The 24,049-nt window shown below is 42.4% G+C and overlaps 1 protein-coding gene and 1 non-coding gene across 4 annotated transcripts in view; one reads left to right on the top strand and one right to left on the bottom strand.

Annotated features, from left to right (window-relative positions):
- The window catches only part of AFF1 (ALF transcription elongation factor 1), a 177,737-nt gene that overhangs the window by 43,714 nt on the left and 109,974 nt on the right, over window positions 1-24,049 (top strand). The window contains exon 1 of one of the 3 annotated variants that reach the window (XM_075998594.1): window positions 8,214-8,339. The exons of the other annotated variants lie outside the window; for them this stretch is intronic. Within the exon in view, the coding sequence (XP_075854709.1) occupies window positions 8,323-8,339 (17 nt within the window). The 5' untranslated portion in view covers window positions 8,214-8,322. Of the gene's footprint in view, window positions 1-8,213; window positions 8,340-24,049 lie in introns of those variants that run through there. 3 annotated transcript variants of the gene reach the window in all.
- Window positions 21,119-21,257, bottom strand: LOC142865594 (small nucleolar RNA SNORA2/SNORA34 family). The gene has a single exon (XR_012915793.1). It is a non-coding gene; the product is annotated as a small nucleolar RNA SNORA2/SNORA34 family (small nucleolar RNA).

Genomic DNA, 24,049 nt, shown 5'->3' with positions numbered 1-24,049 from the left:
GGGGAACTCCAGCTATGGTTTGTAGGCTGAGAGTTTTATGGGCATGCATGGGCAGGGGCATTAGTTAGGGAGGGTGGGGAGGGATTTTTAAAAATACAGATGGATTAACCTCACAGTGGGACTGAGGACTCAGAAAAAAAAAAAAAAAAAGACAAGAAGGCCAGGCGCTGTGGCTCACGCCTGTAATCCTAGCTCTTGGGAGGCCGAGGCGGGCGGATTGCTCAAGGTCAGGAGTTCAAAACCAGCCTGAGCAAGAGCGAGACCCCGTCTCTACTATAAATAGAAAGAAATTAATTGGCCAACTGATATATATATAAAAAATTAGCCGGGCATGGTGGCACATGCCTGTAGTCCCAGCTACGTGGGAGGCTGAGGCAGGAGGATGGCTTGAGCCCAGGAGTTTGAGGTTGCTGTGAGCTAGGCTGACGCCACGGCACTCACTCTAGCCTGGATAACAAAGCGAGTCTCTGTCTCAAAAAAAAAAAGACAAGAAATATTTTTAAATTATTAAAAATTTAAAAAAATAAAATAAAAATAGAGATGGAATCTCACTATGTTGGCCAGGCTGGTTTTGAACTCCTGAGCTCAAGTGATCCTCCTGCCTCAGTTTCCTGAGTAGCTGGGGCTGCAGGCGCCCACCACTGCAGCCAGCCAAGGGGGGATAGTTCATCAGTGCACAAATAGAAGGAGTTAGAGAGGTCTGAGAAGTAAAGAAAAAGGCAGTTAGTGTGAAGAAAGAAGGAACGTTGAGCAGTAGTTTTTAAACATTTTTGCTCGTTTACTTCCTAAAAGAATGTTTGAGAAACCGAGTCCTCATTTTCGAACTGATCAGTGGAGTCAGACTTACTTTATTGATGAAAGTCTCGCTTCCGATGGTCCCATCGGTCTCATTTCCTAATTCCAGTTCATGTGTGGCTAGCAGGGAAGGCGCGGGTCAGGCAAGTTATTTTGAGCTTTGGGTCCAACACAACGTGATTTATTGTGTCGTCGAATCGTCCCAGCCTCGAGACAGGGTTGCTACATGGATGTGTTTAACGAGGACCCACCTATTAATATCGGCGGGGCCCTGTCTGCAGAGACCTGTTCCTTTGGGGGGGTCTCACGGGTACGTACCCCTGAGCAATGCCCCATTTCAAGACTGGCTCAGGTGGACGACGGGACTGCTTTTCTCTTCCAAGTGGGGAAAGCCAGGCAGGAAGCGAGAGCCTGGGTCCTGGTCCAGGAAGGGGTGTTTAGAAATTGAGGGCCTACTAAGAAACAGCGGTGATCCGGCGCCTCTTGTGTGTTCCTGGCTGGAGCTGGAGCCCATCCTACTAAGGGAAGCGTCCCGAGAATGGAAACACAAGCACCACCTGCGCTCACCAGCAAACTGGTGTTAACAGACCAGCACCTAAGTGGACACATAGGAACTACATTTATTGAGTATTGGGTATTGGGGTGTAGACATACATAATGAGTGAGATGTGCACCGTCTGGGGGATGGACACGCTTGAAGCTCAGACTTATAGAGGGGGGGGCAAGGGCCTTATTCCAAACCTTAAAATTTGTAGCCCCACAATATGCTGAAATAATAATAATAATAATAATAAAAAGAAATTAAGGACCTGGACATAGATTTCCTTAAAACTCTTTTTGCCCTCGTACACCTTGAGACTCTCTAGACCAGGGGTCCTCAAACTTTTTAAACAGGGGGGGCCAGCTCACTGTCCCCCAGACGGTTGGAGAGTGCGCCCTGTGGGCCCGGGACGAGTCGGCTGCTAAGCAGGACAGGCAGCGGCGGCAAACACACCCGGCGGGCGGGATACATGTGCCAGGCGGGGTCCATAGTTTGAGGACGCCTGCTCTAGGTAAGCCCGGTTTGAAGTCCAAGGACCTGGGAGGTGTGGAATAAAGCTCTAGAACAGGGCCTGGGGAACCAGAGAACTTTCTAGGGACCGGCCAGGAGGGCTGCTCTGCACTGAGGTCACAGCTGAAGCGAGAGCAGGTCCATTTCCAGAGGTGGCTATTAGTGCTGGCTCCCCTGCTGCCCTCCGGAATGTTCCCATCTGTTTTCCTCCTGCTTTCTCGCTCGCCCCTTCCCCTTGCGTCTGCTTTCTTTGCCATCTTCAGTGGCAACCTTGAGCATCCTCCTTTTTGGCAAAGTGATTGTCGCAGTGTCCTCATTAAACATTCCATTGACATTAGGTAGCAGGTCTTAGGGGACTGCACCAGTGTGACTTTTAGACCAAAGATACTATAAAGAGTAGATTTGATAAAATGAGCCGGGCACGGTGGCGCATGCCTGTGGTCCCAGGTACTCGGGAGGCTGAGGCAGGAGGATCGCTTGAGCCCAGGAGTTCGAGGTTGCTGTGAGCGAGGCTGACAACACAGAACTCTAGCCCGGGCAACAGAGTGAGACTCTGTCTCAAAAAAGATTAAGAAAAAGAGTAGATTTGTTGAATGATCACTATGGTACAATGGATACACTGAATGAAGTATTTTAGAGTTCTGAATAAGGCCAACCTGTAAGATTATGTTAGAAAGAGTTTGCCTTCCACCTCTTTGATTTAAAAAAAAAAAAAAAAGTAGTTCACGCCTGTAATCCTAGCACTCTGGGAGGGTGGGAGGATCGCTAAAGGTCAGGAGTTCAAAACCAGCCTGAGCAAGAGCCAGACCCCCCATCTCTCTCTACTAAAAATAGAAAGAAATTAATTGGCCAACTAAAAATACATAGGAAAAAAATTAGCCGGGCATGGTGGCGCATGCCTGTGGTCCCAGCTACTCGGGAGGAGGCTGAGGCAGGAGGATCACTCGAGCCCAGGAGTTTGAGGTTGCTGTGAGCGAGGCTGATGCCACAGCACTCTAGCCTGGGCAACAGAGTGAGACTCTGTCTCAAAAAAAAAAAAAAAAGTAAATATATTTTGAAACATTTAAAATATGCATATAAAATCTGTCTATATTTTGCCAAGTAAATGATGAAGCATTTGAGAGAACATTTCATTTTTGGTCTTGGATAAACATGATCTACTGCACATTATGATTGTGCTTTAGATGTGTCACATATATCACATGTTGTTATATGCGAGCAAGGGTCATTTGTAAAAGCTCATTACTTTAAAGAGCTAATAAAAAGGTACCCCTGTGATTCAAGAACCCATTCGGATAGTAGAATATGATCTGTCTCCCTCACCTTATAAATTCTGCCATAATTGTTAAACTATGTCTTTTACTCTTGTGGCTTTTTAGCACACTTGGTGACTATAGAATTAGTGAATTAAGAAACTTGTAGAATCGATGAGCATGTTATCACTGGGCAGGGAAACCTGTTATTTTGTTGTGTAGATGTAAAATGATGTTTTGTCATGCAACATCTTTGCAGCATTTGCATGAGAAATTCTTCACCACTGTAGGCAATTATTAAGACAGCTGTAAGTTTTTAAACGGGGCGGCAAAGGGTGAGGAGTGAGCTTCCTCCTTATGTGGAAGGTAAATTGGGTCTATTAGCTGGACGAGGGGCCAGGGATTAAGGCCAGGGAGCGCCAGGTGCTTGCTAACTGGGCTCCAGGGGAATTGTGAACCACACCAACGAAGTATAGCAAATTTTGTATGTGTGGTTCTGTATCCTCAAATTTCATCAGAAAGCCAAAGAATTCCATGCCCTGCAAAAGGTTAAGAATGGGTTCTGCTCATTTTCACTGCTGAACAGGACTGTGGCTTGCATACAATGGCGTTTTCAAAACGCTTGTAAATAATAACGCCCTTGTTTGTATTGCAGTACTTCTTCTGCTACATATACTATCCCAATTCAAGAATAATTTCTCCTGTACTTCCCTCTAGTAATTTTAGATCTCTTACAGATCTAGTGTGATCCCACTTCTGTTTCAAATTACCCTCACTGATTTACATTACAAACCGTTTTGAGAGCCCAGAGATCTCAGGTGTAAGTTCTACTCTGGTGTTGATTTCCATGTTTCTTTTTGGGGTTAAATATTTGCTGTATTTTTTTTTCATTTCCTCCTATTTAAATGACGTCAGAACAATTAACACAGTTCACAGAGAAAAAGTGTTATTTTTGTATCAGCACCGTTACGTTTCTAGCATGTGGTAAATGGGAAATGTTATGAGTAAATGCTATTATGAAATATTTTCTCAGCTCTTATGTCTGCTACCAATTGGTGTACAGCATAAACGATGACAATTGGTGTAGATAAAAGAGGTAAACAGATGAAACAGGAAAATGGGAAGAAACAGCAATGAAAAAATTGTTGGGAGTAGACTTTTGCCTGAATTTATACTTTGTTTCCTTGAAGGTTTTTCACTCTCCTATTACAAAAGAATATATGTGTGCAATGATATTTTATTGTCTGATATAAATTTCTTATGAAGGAAAATAAATCCTGGCCAATTATGGTTCTTAAAATGACCCAGGGGTTATAAGCCAATACTAGATCAAAGAACCGTTTACATGATTTTCTAAATATGCATGATCTGGGTAAGTGGTTCTTAAATATAAGTAGACCACAAGCATTACCTGTAGAATATGTTGAAATCCATATCCCTGAAACCTCACCCCACAAGGATTCTGTTCAGTTACTTCTGGAACAAGGACCTGGAGTCTATTAACATATGCCCCAGATGACCTGACCACATTTTGCCAATAGTGATTTAGATGCTAAGAGGTTATATGGGAATAGCCATAATAAAATATTACCTTTAATATAAAAGAAGAAATCATGAGTGTGGAGAAGGGAGGGAGACATGGAAGTATTAGCAAAGGACATAGAATAAATTTGCACTTCAAAATTATTGTAGAACCCAAAGGGCTTTTTTTGTATATGTGTTTTACTGTATTAGAAATTAAAACTGAAGTATTTAAAATATTTTTTAAATTATTTTTAAAAACCCATTACATGTAATTTAAATAACATTCTTATTTTAAGAAAACACCTATTTTCCAAAATTAAAAAATTAGCGAGAAGAGTTGGCATTATTTTATATTTATGTAAATCTCTTTACTGTCTAGCTCAGGTGTCCTCAAACTACAGCCCGAGGGCCACATGCGGGTGTTTGTGCCCATTTGTTTTTTCACTTCAAAATAAGATATGTGCAGCGTGCATAGGAATTTGTTCATCGTTTTATTTAAACTATAGTCTGGCCCTCCAACGGTCTGAGGGACAATGAACTTGGCCCCCTGTTTAAAAAGTTTGAGGACCCCTGCTCTAGCCTAACGGAAGACAGCTTAGGTAATCATACAGATTGAGTATCCCTTATCCAACATGCCTGGGACCAGAAGTGTTGCAGATTTTGGAATATTTGCATTATATGTACTTGCTCCAAGGAGTATTTTCCTTGTCATATGAGCACTCAAAAATTTTTGGATTTTGGAGCATTTTGGATTTCAGATTTTTGGATTTGAGATGCTCAACTTGTATCCGCTTCTCTATTCAATCTGTTGCAGTGTTGTTTTGGTTGAAGTCTATGAAGAAAATTCAGCTTTACACACAATGGAATGAATATTTTAACACATTAACTGCCATGTGAGTTGAATTTAACTCATGCTGGTTTTGAGCTTGAAGCATATGTAACTCACACGTCTGTTTGCCTTGAGACCCACGTGAACTATTTCCAAGTTGCATATAACTCAGAAAATAATAAAAATAACAATTTTTTCATTAAATTAGAAAGGATCATTTTATTTTCAAAGTTTTTGTTGTATGGTTAATTGCATTGTGGAATCTGAGCTTTCAAAAAACAAACAAACAAAATTTCGATACATTAAGATCCATTGGTCTGTCTTGTGGTTTTCCATGGATCTTTTTACCCGTGCATGATTTTGTTGGTCGTTTGGAAACCAGGTTTTGCAGATCTTTTAAAATAACATTCACCACTGTCACGCCGATCCTATCAGGAAAGTCTTTATTAGGAAGCTGTCAAACTTACAGTGGCAGATTCCAAAATACTTTTTTGGAAGCTCAAATTTTAATCATTGGCAATTAACACTGGCAGTTGTTTTCCTCCAAGAAACCAGGCTCAACTTTGTTCATTTTTAAGGAAAAGTCTGCCAGACACCCAAAGTCAGAATAACCACAGTTTTGCAAATTGTTCCTTCAAGTAAAAGTGGTAGTCTGCGGAAAAAACAAAACAAAACAGCCAGTTCAGCTTGCAACTCAATTACACAAGTGCTTTTCTTCTAGACAGTCATTGTACTTCAGTGTGCAGCCGAGTGCTTCATGGGGACTTCCCATTTTTGTCGCAGAGAACATCAAAAAGACCTGTGATCAGGGGTCAAGATTTAATGAAAGTAATAATTCTGACCGCCTGCTTCATTAAAGACATTCATAAAGGAAGCTGTTTTTTTTTTTTTTTAAGCTGCTGATGTGTGATGGCGAAGCATGTGGTGACCGCTGGTTTCTTTTGCTGCTGCTGCCGCCTTGATCATTGCTAAGGCGCCAGGAGTTTCCCCATAATTGCTTTTGCAACATCAGTACAAATGTCAGCGCGGTGCAAAGACAAATAATGTCTTTGTGCTGTTCTAAAATTAGTTCTGACCTCCGAGAAGGTCTTGGGGACTGCCAGGAGGCCACTAGCCACACTTTGGAGAACTCCCGGTAGAGCTGCTCTGGGCCTCCTGCACAGCCACCCTCACTCCCAGCGCTGTCGTTTTAGTGCCAAGACGTCAACATGTCCCTGTTCCACGACTACATAGCAATACAGTCTGCACACTTGGGACATGGGCGACACTTGTGACATGGCAACATTGTTTTCATTCTAGGTAGAGGATTGGGGGAGTGCACTGGCATTCATTCACCTTAAGAGTTTTAGGGTCCTGCAAGTGGCCCCCCTATGAGATACTGAAGCACAACTTCCCACTGTCTCTGCCCATCCAAGTCTTTTGCTGCGTTTTCTTTCTCTCCTTTTTTTTTTTTTTTTTAGCAATTAGAGCTGGGTTTTTTTTTTCTTTATTTTTTTCCTGCATTTTCTTTCTTCTTTTTTTTAAGCAATTAGAGCTGGTTTTTTAAATTTTTTTCTGCGTTTTCTTTCTTTCTTTTTTTTTTGTTAGCAATTAGAGCTGGTTTTTTTTCTTTATTTTTTTCCTGCATTTTCTTTCTTCTTTTTTTTAAGCAGTTAGAGCTGGTTTCTTTATTTTTTTCTGCGTTTTCTTTCTTTTCTTTTTTTCTTTTAGCAATTAGAGCTGGTTTTTTTCTTTATTTTTTTTTCCTGCGTTTTCTTTCTTTCTTTTAGCAATTACAGCTGGTTTATTTCTTTTTCCCCCTGCGTTTTCTTCTTTCTTTCTTCCTTTCTCTTTTCTTTTCTAAGCAATTAGAGCCGGTTTATTATTTTTCCCCCCTGCGTTTTCTTTAGGCGCAGTTTAAATGTGCCTGCCTTCCCTGGTTCCCTGAGTAGGGCGATGATTTTGTTTGTCCTTGTAAATTCATTTAATCATGCTTGCTGCATTGCATTTGCTGCATTTGCTTGCATGCATTGCTGCATTTCAGGGTGGGTTTTATTTTTTTTTGTGTGTGTGTGTGAATCCCTTGCTTGCTTAAGGACTAAAACGAGCCACTGTTTTCTTTATAATCTGCATGCTGTGCAAAAAAAAAAAAAAAAAAAAAAGGGGAGGGCGTTCGTTTTGCAAGTGTGTGTCTGAGCGCGGAGAAAGCAAAGCTGAAAGGCGAGCGGGCCGGCACGACGGGCAGCAGCGGGCCGCGGCTGTGCGTGTCCCCCCGTCCCCCTGTCCCCTGTCCCCGTGTCCCGCGTCCCGGGCGGCCGCGGCGGTCCCGACGTGCAGCGGAGGCCGCGGCGGGAGGCCGGGCCGGGCCGGAGCGCTGGAGCGCGGCGCCCCCGCGCGGCCGGCCCTGCCCTTTTAAGGCCGCGGGCGGAACCACCGCGCCCGCCGCGTGGGGGTGTCCGCCGGGGTCCCCCTCCCGCCCGGCCCGGCCCGCGCCCCGCCCGCGCCCCGCGCAGCGCCCGCCCCGCGCGCCTGTGCCGTGGCGCCCGCCCCGCTCTGGGGGCCGCTTCCCGCGGGGGGACACCCCGCGCGCCCCGGGACCCCGACGCGGCGTCCCCCCCCCCCCGCCCGCGCGCGGTGCGGGCGCCCGCGGCCCAGGTGCCCGGATGTGGGCGGCCGCGCGGGCAGAGCGGCCGGCGCCCGGGGCGGCGCTGAGGACGCGCGCGGCGCGGAGCGGGTCGCGGGTCCCCCGGCAGCGGGCGCCGTCCCCGCGCGGCCGCCCCGGCCCCGGCCCCGGCCCCGGCCCCGGCGGAGGGTGCGCGCCGCGCCCGCGGGAGGAAGGCGCCGATGGACGCGCGGCGGCGGCGGCGGCGGCGGGCGGTGTAGACGGCGCGATGGCAGCCCGGCCAAGGTGAGCCGGGCACCGGGGCGCGTTCCCCGGCGGGGACGCCCGGGGCAGGAAGGCGCACCTTTGTCACCGCGCGCCCGTGCTGTCCTCCCGGGTGTCAGCGCGACTCGCGCAGGCGTCTACACCGTAGGGGGGGGGGGAAGCGATCCAGTTTAAAAGTTCGGATGAAAGTTGAAAAAGCATCTCTCTCGCTTTGCAAAAAAACGACTGTTAATTTTTGGGGGGGGTAAATGAGTTCATTTCACTGGTCCCGCGGTTGTCCCCCCCCCCCAGTTTTGTATTCGGGTTCTTTGCGCACCGTCCCTGCGGGTGTCCCCCGGTGACTCGCGCCGCGGGGTTCCGGAAAGGCGAGTGACGCCCGGCACCGGGGAGGGGAGCGGGGTGCTTTGGGGCGAGGGCTTGGTGACTGCAAGTGGGGCCGCCAGGACGCACGAGTGCACCCGACACGGTTCCATCTGACACGGTTCCGCGGGGCTGGGGACCTGCTGAGCACGCAGAGCCCGGGACCGCAGTCGGGGCGGGCGCGCGGGCTGGGGAGAAAGCCCTGGGCTGCAGGCAGTTGCTGTCGCGGGAACCCCCGGCCCTGTGGTCCCCCCTGGTTTGCAACTAACTGGCTTTGTCACCGGCGTTGGAAAAGCGCGGTGACAAGGTGCCAGTGATGAGTCTGAGAGTCACACTGCTGTCTGTGGTTTCGTTTTGGTTTTTTTTTTTTTTGTCTTGACAGCAAGCAGTTGGTGCTAACAGAAACTTGCACTTAGGTGAGCAGGAAGGGCTCCTAAGAGTTGTCATAGGCATGCACGCACGTTCTTTGTCACCTGTCACTTTTATTAACACTTAGCAGCTTGGCCTCCCATATCTAAAATAAATACAGGTGATGATGCAGAATGGTGATTTGGGGGGAAGCTCCCAGAAGGCTAAACCGATTTCAGGTGTGCAGGCTCAAGATTGAGCACATGCTTAGGTGTTGAAGTTTGGGTTGCATGAGAAGGAAATTGTCTCCCCCTCCCCCCAGAGATAGAAGTTTCTAGGCAGAGAGAAGAACTTCTCTCTAGACAGCCGTTCCCAGGTGCGAACCTGCTTCTCCTATTTAATCCTGCCGACCCCAGTGGCTTATCCTCTGCCTCCAGTTTACTGATAGGTTTAAGAAAGTGGTTCTTATCCTGGGGCCAAGTAGTGGAAATTGGAAGGGGAAACAGAGGTTGGCGTCTTTATTTTCGGTAGCCTGGAAGTGAGATTTAGTATTTCTTTTTCGTGGGGGTATAGACCAAAAAAAATCTACAGTGCCAGTACCTGTGATGTTATCACATCTGTGTTTTTATGATCTTATCATGACAGTTGCAGATGTCTTGAAATATCTTTTCCCCTTATAATTTCTATGCAATTGAGGAGCTGCTTTATCTTGCTTAATTCAGTAATCAAGAAAAACATAGTACCGTGCCATCCGTTTGTCTTTTAAGTATTTGATAGGTGTATTCCTATATAATTTGTTCCCTTTGTATTATGTGGCTTTTTTTTGTTACCTGATGTGTTTAAAGACATTATTCCGAAAGTGCCACAGGGGTACAGCATCTTAGATGATAAGATGCCTTGCTCTCATTCGTAAGTGCTGTCTGATGGAGCTCAGTAATATAGCGGCTGGGATTTGAACCCAGGTGTGAGCGGTTCAGTGCCTGGGCTCTTAAACCAATGATAAAAATAAAATGAGATAAAAGCTAAATTGGACACTGCCGTGGGCCAGGCTTTAATTGGATTAGCTCTTGGATTCTTCTCAGTCACCTAAATAAATAGGTGAGTACTTTTATGATCTGCATTTGGTAGTTCAGGGAAACTGAGGCCGCAAAAGTGGAGCAGTGGCGTCTTGCATGCTGCCTCCTTCATTTCTGGGGTGAGATGTTATAAAGGGGGCCGCAAAGCGTCAGAATAAGAGCACAAAAAGCAAAATTTCCACGAACTTTTTGTTTGTTGTGTGGTGTAATAATCTGAATTATCAGTATGGCAATTCAACTTTCCAACAATTAAAATGGGAGGCCTGGGCCTACTTCTGATCCTCTACCCGGCCTGCGGACCTGCCCTTGCGCTAGGAACACAGCCACAAGGCCCTTGGGTTTGTTTTTTATCCTGCATGTTGGGAGTATCTCTCACATGTTGTAAATACTCATTTTCTTCCATTATACCTAGAATGTGGTCCACGTTCATCCAGACATTGTGCTTTGTGGGACAGTAAATAATCTTTGAGCTCCAAAGAGTTAGACTAAGTAGAGAAGATTCAAGGTATTTTGGGGGTTTCAGGGAAAACCCCAAAGCTGGGCCGGGTTGCCCTAAGTAGTGCTAAGAGAAACTGCAACATCACCTGGGATGTGTAATCTTGGGTAGTAAAATCTTGACCGGCTGCTACATGTCGTGTTTGCTCTTGAGTCAATTAATTTAGGCTGTCAGACTGATTAGACTTATAGATTCATAGCTCAATGTTTAACCACAGTAGTTTCACTGTGCATTGTTTAAATTTGATTTTTTTTTTTTTTTTTTTTTTTTGGTAGCAGAGGGAGTTCAGAACTTATAGATGATACTGAATTTTGTGGCAATGATAGTGAATTTACGAGCCCAACCCATGGCTCTTTTCTCATTTGGCATTGCTATGAGGTAGTGTCATTCTTGACTTGTTATGCATGGGTGGTATATGGCTAATTGTTCATGCGAATGGGTTAGGCAGCTTTTTCTCTTCTAAGTCAGCTCCCCAAGGCAAGAATTGTCACACGCTACGTTAATATCCGCCACATACACCAGAAGCACTTTGAATGAGGGGGAGTGACTACCTAAGTATCTCTTGGCTTGTGAACTTTTTTATAAATCGAGGCTATGTGTGTGTCTGCCACATTTCAAAACCCCAAAGTAGGACATTTCTTTTGCTTTTGTGGTTGATTTCTTCTCTTAGAATTGGAAGCCATTTATCGAATAAAATGTGAATTGTCTAACTTTTTAAAATCAGATTGTTTTTTTTTTGTATTTTGAAAACAATGAATATTTGGTTTATTGGATTATCAAAGTTCTGGAGAAAGGTGGTCAGAAATGCAACATCAGTTAAAGCAGGACTTTTGCCCGGCCGCAGCTCTCAAAAATAAGTGTGTGCTTGCTTTGGAACTTACAAACAGATACATTGAATACACTTCCCTTTGGGAATTGTAACAAACTTGCTTTCTTTAATGTGAAATGGTCACAAATTGTGGCTTTAGTTTCCAGATCCTGAGCTAAAAGTAGGAGAAGACTATTATTCTTTTATATGAAGTATAAAAACGTGCATACCCTCATTTTGAGAACTAGTAAACCTAACCAGTTTACAGATCTTTTTCTGCAAGGATTAGCTTGCTTTATACTGAGGGGTGATGTTGATTGATGGACACCATGAAAAGGTAGGCTTTGTCTGATTCTCTGTCCCTCATCAAAGCAAATCCCTGAATTCTAGAAAGGAACATATACCTACCTTCAGCTACTGTCAGGGATTAACTGGTTTTAAAACTCACCTTGTGCTGAGAATCCTGGGGGGTGGGGGAGTTGAACTTCTCTGGGAGAATTGCATCTGGTGGCTGGGCACTCATCTTCTCGAAAGAAAACATTTACAGACAAACTGCAAAAGGCAATTAGGTTTAGTCAACCCTCCCACAGCTTTTACTTTTGAATTTGGCTGAAATTAATGTTAATGAAGCCTCAAAAAAAAAAATCAATAAGCAAAGTCAGATTGTTCCCAAGATTATGATGAAGCTGGTTTTCAGTGGATTGCTTTTTTTTTTACTCCTCTGGTGAGAGGAACTTTTCCATCGCAAAAAGCGGCAGTACTCTTAAACTGGTACAGAACCAGTTTTGCTCTGCCCTGTGTCCTTACCTGTGATTTATGAGCTCCTGATTACCTTGGAGGAAACTCATGGATGCAAAAACCAGCTCTGATTAAATACGGGCCAGTGTGAGAGAAGAAGGCCCTCGGTATTTTGGAGGAGTGCAGTTCGTGGAGGAGGTTTCAAGAGGGAAATAACTTACGGAATATTTTGATCCACTGAATATTCTCATTTTTTCCCTTATGACACCAGTGTAAAACAGTGTCCTTAAACAGAAGAGAAACACAAACAGGTCTCTTAAGTGATTCTTTCTAGTTCCTCTTGAGAGCCCAGTTGAGCTTCCTGACTCACAGTCTAGAGCTGCTTCTAATAACAAAGGCTGAAGGAGCAGTGAGTCATCCTTTTTTAACGTCAGCTGGTTTATAGGGTTTTTTTTTTTTTTTTGGCAAAATTAATGCAAATGACTTCTCAAGAGAATTAGGGGGTTCTATACCATACCTTGAAAAGGTATTCCGTAGCTGAACCTATACTCTTTTTTTTTTTTTCGAAACTGGGATTTAATGAGGGCTGCATTTAAAAGAATTAAATTTCATATACAATCAGGAATGAAAAATAATAGCATCGTCATGGATGTGAGAGAGGAACCCATTCTTTCTCGGGTTGGTCCTGCCCTTTATTTGTGGCGATCGTCTAAATTCTGTGTCTTATCTAATTGCCGCCAAATAGAGGGGCCATTAAAGCTGGTCAGTTTCACTAAGATTTCAAGTGCAACATACACCCTGATGGTCGCTTCCTACATCAACTTCCTTCTCAGCGAGCAAACCTCTCCGTTTCATTTCCAAGATTGGCAAATACACTCATGCTAACTCTGAATGTGAGGTGCAGTGGTGATGCAGTTGTCACCTCTAGGACAATGTTTTTCTTAGACATGTTTCCTGGCTCAGAAATAGAAACATACGGTGAGCTTGGGTGTCATTTCTTTGTTGTGGTCCAGTTACATTTTATTGACAGAGGGTGAGTGCATTACCTTTAGAGGTTAAATGATCACCTGTTTTGTTTTTTTTTTTTTTTTTTCCTTAAATGAAAACAATCGGGGGGAGAGCTGAAACGGTGGTATTTTAGCTGTGCTTCATGTTGTTCTTAATTCATTTTACTGTGAATATAACCTTGTACTCATTTGCTCAGTACAGCAGGTAGAATGTACCATGTCTTGCTCAAGTGTAAATGTATCAGATGAAGTTTTGATTTACACCTCGGTAGAAGATAAGATTTATAACGTTTGGTGCCAATACCCTGGGGAACGAAAAGTAAAGATTAACTTTAAAAACCATCCAAACGCTGACTTTCTGTGTCTTGGCGTTGATTAGTGTTGAGAATCCTTTCCCTGGCCAAACTTTCCCCTTTTCCTCTCTATTCAGACCGAGTTAAAGCTTAACCTCATGCATGGCCAGGGAGCCTGTAGACCTGGTACCCTGAAAGTCTTGTTCTTTGCTGAATGTTTGTTGTTTTCTTGTGTTGGTTTATTGGCTTAGTTTTTAATTTAACCAGACTGAACTCCTATCAAATTCTTTTTTTTTTTTTTTTTTTGGAGACAGAATCTCACTTCTGTTGCCTGGGCTAGAGTGCCGTGGCATCAGCCTAGCTCACAGCAACCTCAAATTCCTGGCCTCAAGCAATCCTCCTGCCTCAGCCTCCCGAGTAGCTGGGACTACAGGCATGTGCCACCATGCCCGGCTGATTTTTTTCTATATATACTTTTAGTTGGCCAATTAATTTCTTTCTATTTTAAGTACAGATGACGGGGTCTTACTCTTGCTCAGGCTGGTCTCAAACTCCTGGCCTTGAGCGATCCTCCCGCCTTTGGCCTCCCAGAGTGCTAGGATTACAGACCTGACCCACCATGCCCGGCCTCCTATCAAATTCTTAAGGCTGTTCCTAAAGCAGTAATTTGGTGTCACATTTACTATATTGAGAGGGAATCCCAGTGGTGACATTATCTTATCCAAAGGAACTCAGGCAAACAAAAAAGGAAGATTTTTTATTGACACCAAAATTGTCTTTATTCTGGCATTAGGTATTATGTCCACACTCTAAAAAGTGCCAAGAATTGCTTTCCCTCCAGGATGGCTCAAGAGACCCGTGTGTGGGCCACGCCATCCTTTGTTCGGGTGGGCTACCCAAGACTTACGGTTGTGGCTCTTGAGTCACTTGCTTGCTTTTATTTTACCCAAAAGGATCTTGCCTTTGTTTTCGGTCTTGCTTGCTGCTGGGTTGCCATCTAAGCACATGAAAGGAAATGGATATTTTAGGGATAAGACGGTCGGTCTTATTAGGTTCAGGGTCCTCAAACTTGGTTAGATGTAAGAATGATGATGGGTGCTTGTCAACATGCAGATTATGCCTCACCCCCCTCTAGTTCAACTGGGTAAGTCCAGGGAGGAGCCTGGGGGAGGGGTGCTCTGCTGGCTCTGAGGCTAGGGGCCCCCCACCCCCACCCCCACCCTGTGTGTGTAGGCATGCATGGGGGGGGTGGAGATATAAACAATGCCGTGCAATGCAATTAAAATTTGATTTTATATATATATATTTTTTTTTTTTTCCTATGTATACAAGTCTTTTCCCTCCCATCGAAACAGACTGGAGATTGATAGAGAAAGTAGCTACCTACCTCCATAAATTGATTCCCCATATCCCAAACCGATGAGTTGAAATGCCCAGATGAATCTCTCTTTAAAAGATAAAAAAGCAAGATACCAAGACATATAATGCCCAACGTTTGATTCACACAACACTTTCCCAAGAATTGTTTTGTTTGTTTTTTTTTTCTGAAGGGCCTGGCTATTTAATTTGCCCTTTTCCTTGCCCTGTGGGCTTCCTTCCAAAAAACAACTAAGGGCTGCTCTCTGCACCACCCAGGCACCCACCGGTTTATCAGGTGGTGCAGCTGTGTTCCTTCCCAGGGCAAAGCTGCCACTGTGAATTGGTCAATTATGTGCAAACGTTATGAAACTGAAATCAACGGGGTTTTTTTTGTTTTGTTTTGTTTTTTGGTGTCGGTTGTTTGGTTTTTTAAAAAGCTTCTTTTGCCTAAGTGTACTGTTGAACAAATAATGTCCGAGACATTTTTATGTGGGACTCCTACTGGGAAGTAGATGTTAAAATTACAGCAGATGTCACTTCCTGTAACAAAATTCAGGAAACAGTCTTTGGTATGTGGGTGTAGTAACTTTTCAATTCTTGGAACTTTCCTTCAGGAAACTGTCCTGTCAGAGGCAAAGCAGCCAATAAAATATGGAGCTCGAGTCAAACTGTCGTGCAGTGTAATTAAATTTTGATTCGATGCATATGTTTTTGTGGTCACAACAGACCTGAGTTTATCACGTGACTTTTCATCCCGGATAATGTCTGGATAACTTGTTAAATAGTTTCTCCCACCCCTTCTGTTCTTGTTGCTTTAAAACTACAGGTGTATCTGATTTACTCTGGAGGTGAATTTATGGAAAGTAGTATAAAATTAAATAGCTCTCATTGCTTTGTACAAAGCTCTGAAACCTGTTTCTTACTCAGCTTTGCAGAAATCACTTAATTTTGTCTCTCAATTAGACATTTCTAAGTAAGATGGCCTGTGTAGTAGTGAGTTGGGAGCTTTGATAAAAGTTTGAGTCCACAGTATGACTTAAAAATGTTTTTTTTTTTTTCCTTAAAGGAAAACTGAATATCTGAGTTAGTATGCTGAGTTTAAATAGGCTTTTTTATTGGCTAAAAGGATATTCATTGGTACAAAGGTAGCTAAAGCTTTTGCCATGTTATATATATTTTTTCAAGTAACTTTGACCTAGCAATTATACTTTTAGGAATTATGTTTTCCTGTTATTTTGTAGTCTGTGTCTCCCCTTCCTCTCCAGTCACCTTTTAGAGCTAGACTATACTTGTGTTAACCCTCCATTTAAAAGAAAAACTGTGTAACAATGCAAACTTCGCACCACTGGGAAGCAGTTAGGCAGTAACATTTACTAATATTAGAATAGTAAAAGGATAAAATGACACCGAGTACATTATATTAGTTTATAATTGAGGTTCTGCTGCCAAAATATATAGAAGGATTAGTGTTCAGATTAGTGTCTTCTGCCTATTTTGTGACTTGCTTTTAGTAAAATTCAAAGTACCAATTAAATTTAGTTATTTTTCTTTTCCTTTTTCTTTCTGTTTTTTTATTTTTTATTTTATTTATTTTTTTTTTAGGGATACCAAACTTAGACAATAGTTATTGTTTTTAGATGGAAACTTTGCCCAGAAGACAGAAAACCCTAGTCTGGGCTGTTACAAAAGATCGAATTTAATAATTCTGTTCTTGCTGATACTGTGGCACTTTTATCCTTACCCTCTTTGCAGGGGTCTATTCTTACAAAGCCTTCGTTTCTTTCTTATTTTAGCAGTCATGTTTCCTTGAGTATAAAATAAAAATCATTACATTTACTTAATTCTGAGTTTAATTTGTAGGCCTTTAAAAAAAAATTCTGACAGTTTTCATGAGAAGCCCAGTATAAAACTTTTTTTTTTTTTTTTTTCCCTTCCTGAGATCACCCATATTCTGTGATGACTCCGCCATAGTATTGGTGTGATCCATTAACTACAGACTTCTCTCCCACTTGGTCTTCTGCTAGTTTGGTAAATGATCTTTTTGGGGGGCAAGAAGGAGGCGGGTAGGTAGCTTTAAATCAGGATACATTCCCTGCCACCCAGATAATTTATCTCTTACTTTATATCTCCTTTTGTGAATGTTTCTTTCCAGCCCATTCTTTTTTTTTTTTAATGACTTTATTGAGTTAGCCTTTACATATCATAAAACTCATGTCACGTGACAATTCAGTTAATGTGGTTACTCTACTGGGTGGTGTCACCATCACTATAAACCAGTTGTAGAACATTTTATCCACCCAGCAAGATCCCTCCTACCCATTTAGTCTCTGTTCCCAGACCCTTGTTACCATCAGCTTACTTTCTGTCTGTAAATTTGCCTTTCCTGGGCATTTCACATAAGTGGAATCAAACAGAGTGTTGTGGTTTCTTCCATCTGTCTTTTTTTCATTTGTGCATGTGTGTATAGATATATAGTATGTATCTAGATTTACTAGCCAAGGCACATTCTGGCCATGCAAAAATAACTTTTTGAGGTTCATCATGGTGTATCAAGTTCTATCATTTTTATTGCCAAATAATATTCCATTGTATGGATATGGTGGACAGGTTGTTTGCCCTTTTTTGTTGTTGTTGTTGTTAACTATTTATGAATAATCCTGTTAGGAGCTTTCATGTGCAAATCTTTGTATGGACGACGTATGCTCTCCTTTTTCTTAGATACCTAGAGGTGGAATTTCTGGTTCCTATGATAGTTTTATGTTTAACTTTTTGAGAAAACACCCAGCTGTTTTCTTTCTTAACTGTGTACCCTCCTTAGCCCACGTTTGAACCAATCTAACTCAATTTCTTGAAAGTTGTTTAATGTCTTTGTAGTCATTTGGGCAGTGAAAGTAGTGGTTCCGAGGTGTGATCAGTTTTGTATTTTACTATCTCAAAATGTTTTAATGTTATTTAAAAACACAGTTTCCCCCCCCCGTAGGGAGTCCTTTATAGTATTTCTTAAATTGGTTGGGCTTTTTGATGGAGAAACTCCCATATCGAGGAATGTTCATAGAAAAGCAAATTACGTTTACAATACCAATGCATGCTCATCGTTAAAACAGTAAATGAAACTGTTAACCCGTAACCCAAAAACACCCTCACAGCTGAAATTTAAATTTAAGTCCTTGATTTCATAATTGCAAAATGGCCCTAGAAATTGTTACTTCAGTATGCTTTTTAAATAAAAGCATTCAGGCAAAAAGGAACTGTTCTCATTCACTAGAGAGAGCCTCCCGTGCAAAGATAAGTTGTCTAACTGAAGCTTCTGGAAATTATCTTTAAACCTTGGGTCCTGCCTGGGCAAGGTGGTAAGTGGGTGGGGGTGTCTGCAGGGCTCTAAGTTGGTTCAGATAAACACATCTCTCTCTCTCTCTCTCTCTCTCTCTCTCTCTCTCTGTCTCTCTGTCTCTGTCTCTCTCTCTCTCTGTCTCTCTCCCTCTCTCCCTCTCTCCCTCTCCTGACCAGGAGCTCATAGTTTGGTGGGGGAGACAGAAACAAGCCACCAAACTGACAAATAAAACAGGTGCAAGTTGTAGTCAGCACTAGGGGCAAAAAACAAGCGGGGTAGCAGAGAATAATGGGGTGTCGGGAACTTGGTCTTGGCACGGGCCAGGAGTACCTGTGAGTAAGGTGACCTGGCATGGAGACAAAGCAAGGCATGACACTTTAGAGAAACAGAGTCTCACTCTGTTGCCCGGGCTAGAGTGGCATGGTGTCAGCCTTGCTCACAGCAACCTCCAACTCCTGGGCTCAAGCGATCCTCCTGCTTCAGCCTCCCGAGTAGCTGGGACTACAGGCATGCGCCACCATGCCCTGCTCATTTTTTTTCTACATATTTTTAGTTGGCCAATTAAATTCTTTCTATTTTTAGTAGAGATTGGGGGTGGTGGTCTCGCTTTTTGCTCAGGCTGGTCTCAAACTCCTGACCTTGAGCGATCCTCCCATGTCAGCTAGGATTATAGGCATGAGCCACCATGCTCGGCCGGTACGGCGTTTCTAAACAGAGCAAGTGTTAGATGTTAGGAAATAAAGATCATGCAGCGGTTTCCTGAAATAAAAAATTTGATTGCTTTAGTGGATGACAGTTCTACCAAAACTAAGCCCTGTTTATTTTATTTTAATTATTTAATTTGCTTGTAAAGATCTGGTCTGTCGCCCAAGCTGGGGTTCAGTGGCCCGATCACAGCTCATTGTAACCTCAAACTCCTGGACTCAAGTGATTCTCCTGCTTCAACCTCCCCAGTACCTGGGACTATAGGTGTGCACCACCACACCTGGCTAATTTTTAAACATTTTTTGAGGGAGAGATGGGATCTCACTATGTTGCCCAGGTGGGTCTCAAACTCCTGGCCTCAAGTGATCCTCCTGCCTTGGCCTCCCAAAGTGCTGGGATTATAGGCTATTTCTTTTATTTTAATTGAGGTAAAATGAGTACCATAACAGCTTAACTTGAACCGTAAAATAGAGGCGATAGTTTCTAAAAGTTAGCTTTAATTGGCACATAAATATCAACTTACAAGTGTTGAAATTTGAGAGGACTTTTTTCTTTGTTTGAGAGAGGTCCCAGATCAATGAGTACAGTCATAAGGAAGTGAAGATTTGGACAGGCGGGCATTTAGCCTGGCTATTAAATAATAAGGTTAGTTTACAAAATAACCTTTTATGCATGTTGACAGACTATTATGGGAAATGGAGTGAAAGATGGCCTCTATCTTTGCCAAAAACAGACCATGAAGAGATAATTTATATATCAAGAAGTTTAAGCAAAGCCCAGGAATGAACTACTCACTGAGGACAATTAAATATGAAAACACAGTAGAAGTGGTGCCCTTTTAATATATTTAGAAATAGAAAATAATCTTCTTGCCTTGGATATTTTAGGAAGTAACAGATGGTTTAAGTACCTTTTTCTCAAGGGATTTTGTGGCTTCTTGAAAAAAAAAATGTGATCACAACAAACTTACAGTACAGGAACTGAAAGTTTTTATCCTTTGTGCATTGCAGCTATATTCGATTATATAAAGTCGCTTCAAAAATCCTGCATTCATTATCTCTTTTGTACCTCTTTTATAGTTATTTTAAAATCAATGTATTAAGTCGTAGATTTTTTTCTGGTATAATACAGGCTTGTTCTTATGAAGATTCCATGACCATATAAAAAATAAGGTATTTTCTTTATTTTCAGGGTCCAGAAATGTGGGTTTGTTAAATGTGGGTTTGTGCATTTAGACCTGTCTTTATACCCCGTGTTCATTTTTTTTTTTTATCCATTTGATTTGCCATGGGCTTGAGAGATGAATAAGTCTCTTACAATTAATGAGTTCCTATTTCTCCTAGTAGCCTGAGGTTTTTGTTTTTTTTTTTTGCTTTGCAAATGTTGATGCAATGATTTTGAGACTCATAATTGTTATGCTTTTTTAAATTGCCCCCTTTGGCAGTATTAGTTTCTAGTGTATTCTTCCAAGAGATTTCTTTGAGTATAGGTGATGTTTTTTTTAAAAAGATGTGTCTTCGAATCTTTTATCTGTGTGGACTTTGTTTTGGTTTAAGGAGTGAGGGAATATTCCAGAACCCTTCTTCTCTTCCCCCAAAACTAGCTTATTCTGTTCTTTGTGTTCAAAACCATCCTCAAATTCACTGTACCTTTATGTTTTAACATGGGAAGGGCTGATCTCTTTTTTTTTTTTCCCTCTTCTAAAACCTACTTTCAGAATTTTTACAGCTGTTTTTTTTTTTTTTTTTCTCTTGTATATTTTTCCAGATGCATTTGAGTATTTTGTCAAACAACTTGTGGCTTTTTAATAGGATGACTGCCTAACAAATTTGGAAAACCTCATCCTGTTTTTCAGAAGTATTAACGTTTCAAAGTGGGATTACTGTGTTCTTTGTAGATGTTCATGCAGTGGAAAAGGCTGAAGTAGAATATCAGGTACACGCACCTGCCCTGGCTGGCCACACACCATACAGGTATCTTGTAGACAGCTGAGAAAAACCCTGTTTGCCTCGGGTTCTCCAGAAAAAAGTGAAGGTGTGCATTTGCTCCTGTCATAAATGAATATATTAATGAATGTAACTCTTAAGAGTAGAATCCTACATTGGCTTTGGGCAGAAGGAGCATTCTACAGTCTTAGTGTTGTGGATAGATAGTATCTCACTTTTTAGCAGACTTTTTATTCAGTTGTTCTTCCCTGACAGTAACAGAGCTGTAATTCAGGCTCTCTAAAATATACTACTTTTTTTTTGTTGTTGTTTCTTTTTTCCTCTTCTCTTCTCAGATGTTTCTTTCTAAGGAATTGACCATTACATTTCCAAAAGTTCTGAAATGGCCAACAGACCCTAGAAAGATAATTCTTTAGGCTCCTGTTTGAAACCAACAGCTTCTGCAAACTGCTGGCCTCGATTCAGAAAGCATTATTTGTAGTTCAGTAAAACAAAAGCAGTTACAAAGTTAATTTGTAATTAAAATTGAAAGAGAAAAATCTTCCTTAATCTCAATAATTTGTTCATTTTCTTCCTGTCCTTTTTCAGCTTTTTCTCCGCACATTAAATATTCTCACATAGTCGAATCATTCTTTAAGTGATTCAGTCAACACCTAGGGGGAAAAGGGTTGGGATTACTTTATTTTTATTTTTTTTTGTGTGTGTGCCCCCTCCCCCACCCTGGGATTCCTTTAGACCATTAAGGTTTTTTGTCATTTTGTCTTAAATTTGAAGAGGAACAAGTAAGTCTTGCATATCTTTTATGCTTAGAAATGCCATGCGACACACACATGTTTACAAAGCAAAAATAACCCGGTTAATATTGACTAAAGCAAGGTGTTATTTTATACCTGACGTTAGGAGCCATGGTACCATGCTAGTTATGGAGATATTAACACATGCATGGCACTTAGGTTTAGTGTGACAGATGTCATGCTCTGTTCGTGATGCTGGTGATGGAAAGTATACTGAACACCATGCTTAGGAGCTTCATTCATTCATGTTTGTTTATAAGGTTATCATAGTAGAGCCCACAAAATCTTTTTTTTTTTTTTTTTACATTTTTTTAAATTTTTAAATTTTCTTTTAGCCACATGCTCTATTCTGCTGAAACACAAAATCTTAATAACTAAGGACTCCCATCTGGGCTGTTTTCTACTCACACTTGCAGATACACGTACATGCATGCTAGCACAGAACCCAGATATTCTGCAGTATTTGAGTTCTGCAATGGGATATTTGTGCAATAGGATAATTTGGAATCCCATGCAGACCGAAATAATTTTTTACCTGAGTTTTTTAATAATAGTTTAAAATTAACTGGTGGAAAATTGTATCTGGGTTTTTGTTTGTTTGTTTGTTTCCAGTATCATTTAAAAATTGACCAAGAAATAAACAGATTCGTGGCCATTGTCTTTAACTTTGTAAATTTTAAGCTAATTTATGTTTGTTTGAATGATCAGGATTAGAAAATCTAAAAACTCATATTTTTATAGACTTCCTTTAAAAATTGTACCTAAACTGAAGGACAGAAAGAGCCACTGAAATTATTCATTTATTTGAGGGGGAATTTTCTATCAGTCCATAAGTGAGTGTTTTCACTGTATTTTCATAGTTGAACTGGTCAAAGGAGATGGTTATTTCCATAGGTGTTGGAAATTTAAAAAGAAAAAAGTGTCGATGGTTTCCAATTCACTAATAGCTTTTCTTCCAAAAATGTGATTGGAGCACAGAAAATATTTTGCAGAAGCAGCACTGAAAATCATGTGATGAAGGTTAGGCCCTAAGCTGAAGCCAGAATGTTTCTTAACTTGTGCCAAAATGTCAAACATTTGGAACAGTTGTGGAAAATTGCAACTGATGAAGCACAGCATAAAAACCATGCTTCAACGAGAGGGTTCCCTGTACAATTATTTTAGTTTTTTGCCTTTTTTTGTGGTTTCTTTTTTAGCTTTTTTTTTTTTTTTTTTTGAAACAGAGTCTCATTATGTTGCCCAGGCTAGAGTGAGTGCCGTGGCGTCAGCCTCGCTCACAGCAACCTCAGACTCCTGGGCCCAAGCGATCCTCCTGCCTCAGCCTCCCGAGTAGCTGGGACTACAGGCATGCGCCACCACGCCTGGCTCATTTTTTCTCTATATATACTTTTAGTTGGCCAATTAATTTCTTTCTGTTTTTAGTAGAGACGGGGTCTCACTCTTGCTCAGGCTGCTTTCGAACTCCTGACCTTGAGCGATCCTCCTGCCTCGGCCTCCCAGAGTGCTAGGATGACAGGCGTGAGTCACTCGGCCTCTTATTTATCTTTTTGACGGAAGAAGGAGAGGAGTGGTGTGAAAGGTTCTTCAGGTTTAATCGGAGGGGAATGTGGGGGAAAAAAAATATTCTTGGCAGGGGGTAGTATTTCCATGGGTGAACTTGGGTACTTGGAAGGACAGAGGTTTCATGTATAATTTTCATCTGTGATAACAGCAGCCTCTTAGTGTTCTGCCCTGAGCTCTGAGCTAGCACTTTGCATAGTTGGTAGCATTTAATCCTGCAGGGCAAAGATTATCACGCCCATTCTACAGATGGATAAACTGAGGCTCGTGGAGATGAATTGACCGGGGGTCACCCAGCAGGTAACAGTTGACACCCAGCTTCTAGTCTGCTCCACACTTACATGTCTCTGTCCCTCATAACACTCATGAAGCCTGGCCAGCGCTCTTTGGGTGGGGCAGAGACAGGGAAGGGCGGAGAGAACGGAACGTGGGTGAACTGACTGCGAAACAGCACAGGGGGATGAGAGTAAAGAAACGTTATGTGCCACATTCTTCTTTGAGTGAGGAAGTGTGAGGCCACTTTTGGCCAGTGCTGGCCACCGGGAAGTGCCTGTCCCCCCGGGGCTTAGTGCCTGCACGGGGAATCTGGAGAGAGCTGATGCATCTTGTAGGAGTTGCTGGGAACGGGGTGGGTGGGGGTGGGTGCGGATGAGTGGAACCTTTCTGCGTAAAAGGTGTGAAATCTTCCACCTCGCACCTTCCTCCAGGACTCTGCTTCTCTAGAAGAAACTGATTTTAGCATGAAGCAGATTATTTTTTTTCCTCCCCTTCCTTTTTATCAGACACCGGATTTCACATTATCCTTGGATTCTGCCTTTTCCTTTGGCTTTCTTGCCCTGTTCCCTGAGCCATCAGTTCTGGGGACTGTCAGATTGGGTTCAGTATCGAGCTGTCTTTCTCCTTAGGGAGG

The sequence above is a fragment of the Microcebus murinus genome, chromosome 29 (genome assembly GCF_040939455.1).
Source record: "Microcebus murinus isolate Inina chromosome 29, M.murinus_Inina_mat1.0, whole genome shotgun sequence".
NCBI classification, from domain to species: Eukaryota; Metazoa; Chordata; class Mammalia; order Primates; family Cheirogaleidae; genus Microcebus; species Microcebus murinus.
Note: the sequence above shows the minus strand (reverse complement) of the source record. Positions and strands in the feature narration are given on the sequence as shown.